Source organism: Pinus tabuliformis, chromosome 4_2 (genome assembly GCF_031772625.1).
Source record: "Pinus tabuliformis cultivar Carrire ecotype Pingquan chromosome 4_2, CPIR1, whole genome shotgun sequence".
Classification (NCBI taxonomy): Eukaryota; Viridiplantae; Streptophyta; class Pinopsida; order Pinales; family Pinaceae; genus Pinus; species Pinus tabuliformis.
In genome coordinates this window covers 416,909,890-416,911,111 of record NC_142304.1, presented here as the reverse complement: position 1 = coordinate 416,911,111, position 1,222 = coordinate 416,909,890, and the positions used below count along the sequence as shown (strand labels likewise).

General features: G+C 47.4%; 1 protein-coding gene across 1 annotated transcript; it reads left to right on the top strand.

Moving 5' to 3' along the window:
* Window positions 1-278: 278 nt before the first annotated feature.
* On the top strand, window positions 279-992 carry LOC149169722 (uncharacterized). Its single transcript, XM_089425308.1, has 2 exons — window positions 279-567; window positions 693-992. The coding sequence occupies exons 1-2, from the start codon at window positions 279-281 to the stop codon at window positions 821-823; spliced, it is 420 nt and encodes a 139-aa protein (XP_089281434.1). The 3' UTR covers window positions 824-992.
* Window positions 993-1,222: the final 230 nt, after the last annotated feature.

Here is a 1,222-nt window from a genome sequence, read left to right as displayed (position 1 = left end):
TTGATGGGGACCCAGCCCACGTGGCCTTCACTCCCGCACCTTACGTGGACTTGTGTGATTATATTGCAATGAGATATTTGTTGATTGTGTAATTAAGGGTTAGGTGATATTTAATCACCCGCTTGTACCTCTCCGCCTCTCCACGCTCCACCTGTCCGCCTTGGGACTTGACAAAACCCTAATCCTCACTTGGCCTTTTCTCCGGATTGTTCGCGGTCATTCGGTCATTTTCACGGTTTGTTTGTTCTCTGTGGTTATGCTGGTGTTCGGCTCTGTGCATGAGCTTGGTTATTCTCTGCAATGCCCCGCCCTCTGTGGCTCTGTTCTGGTATTTCGGTTCTGCTTATGGGTTCTGTTCAGAGGTTCGGCTCCGTCTCGGTGGGGAACTCAAACTTGCAGCTCCGTCTCTGGCTTCAAACCGTCGCCCAACTCCGTCGATTCAGGTAAGAATTCGTTGCATGCTATATATTCGTATTCTCAACTCGAATGCTCGCCTAACCCTTCACAGCTCCTCTGTGGTTAGGTTGTCACTGAGCATTCTGCGGTTTATGGACCTGGTTACAACTGGTAAGGTCCTACCCGTCTGGTCTTTCCTTCCTCTGTTCTGTCTATTCGGCTTTCATTGATTATTTACTATTGCATGAGCTTATTTATGTCCGCGACCCTAACATTGTTTGTCACGGTGGTTGCAGGTAACTGGTTCCGTGGCCTTGCAGGGGATTCGACCGCCTATCTTCCGGGTAGCTCTGTTTCTATTTCACCTTTCTCTGTGTCTTTTGGCCTGCACGGGATTTGTTTGCAATGGGTGTCTGTATTTCGTTAATGAGTCAAGTATTTATGGGGGTTCGACCCACTCTGTAATCTTCAGAGGGTTTCTGTGGTATTTGTCGACGAATGTTTCGGTCCTTTGCTTTTTGTCACTTGATCATTCCACAGCCGTGCTTGGTTAGCCTTGTGGGCTCTCGCTTGCTTGGCCGTTGGCAATGTTATGTCTGGATAATAATTTTTTTACACAGCAAATGTAATAATCCCTTTTTGAACTTCGGTGTGGTTGCTTACCTATGGTTTGAGGACCGTGGCTCTTCTTGCTTGATTGCTCGACTCCTTTTGTTCTTCGCTTGACTTCGCTTCGGCTGGTTGTGAGACGCCTGTACTTGGAGTTACCTTGTCACTGTTTGACCTGCAATTTATTGTAATGAACAGAACTTGATGTATGCATGCG

Excerpts from the sequence above, each read along its gene's own strand:
- LOC149169722 (XM_089425308.1), top strand. The coding sequence starts at position 279 with ATGAGCTTGGTTATTCTCTGCAATGCCCCGCCCTCTGTGGCTCTGTTC. Across the intron at positions 568-692 it reads TATGGACCTGGTTACAACTG|GTAACTGGTTCCGTGGCCTT; the intron begins GTAAGGTCCTAC and ends CGGTGGTTGCAG.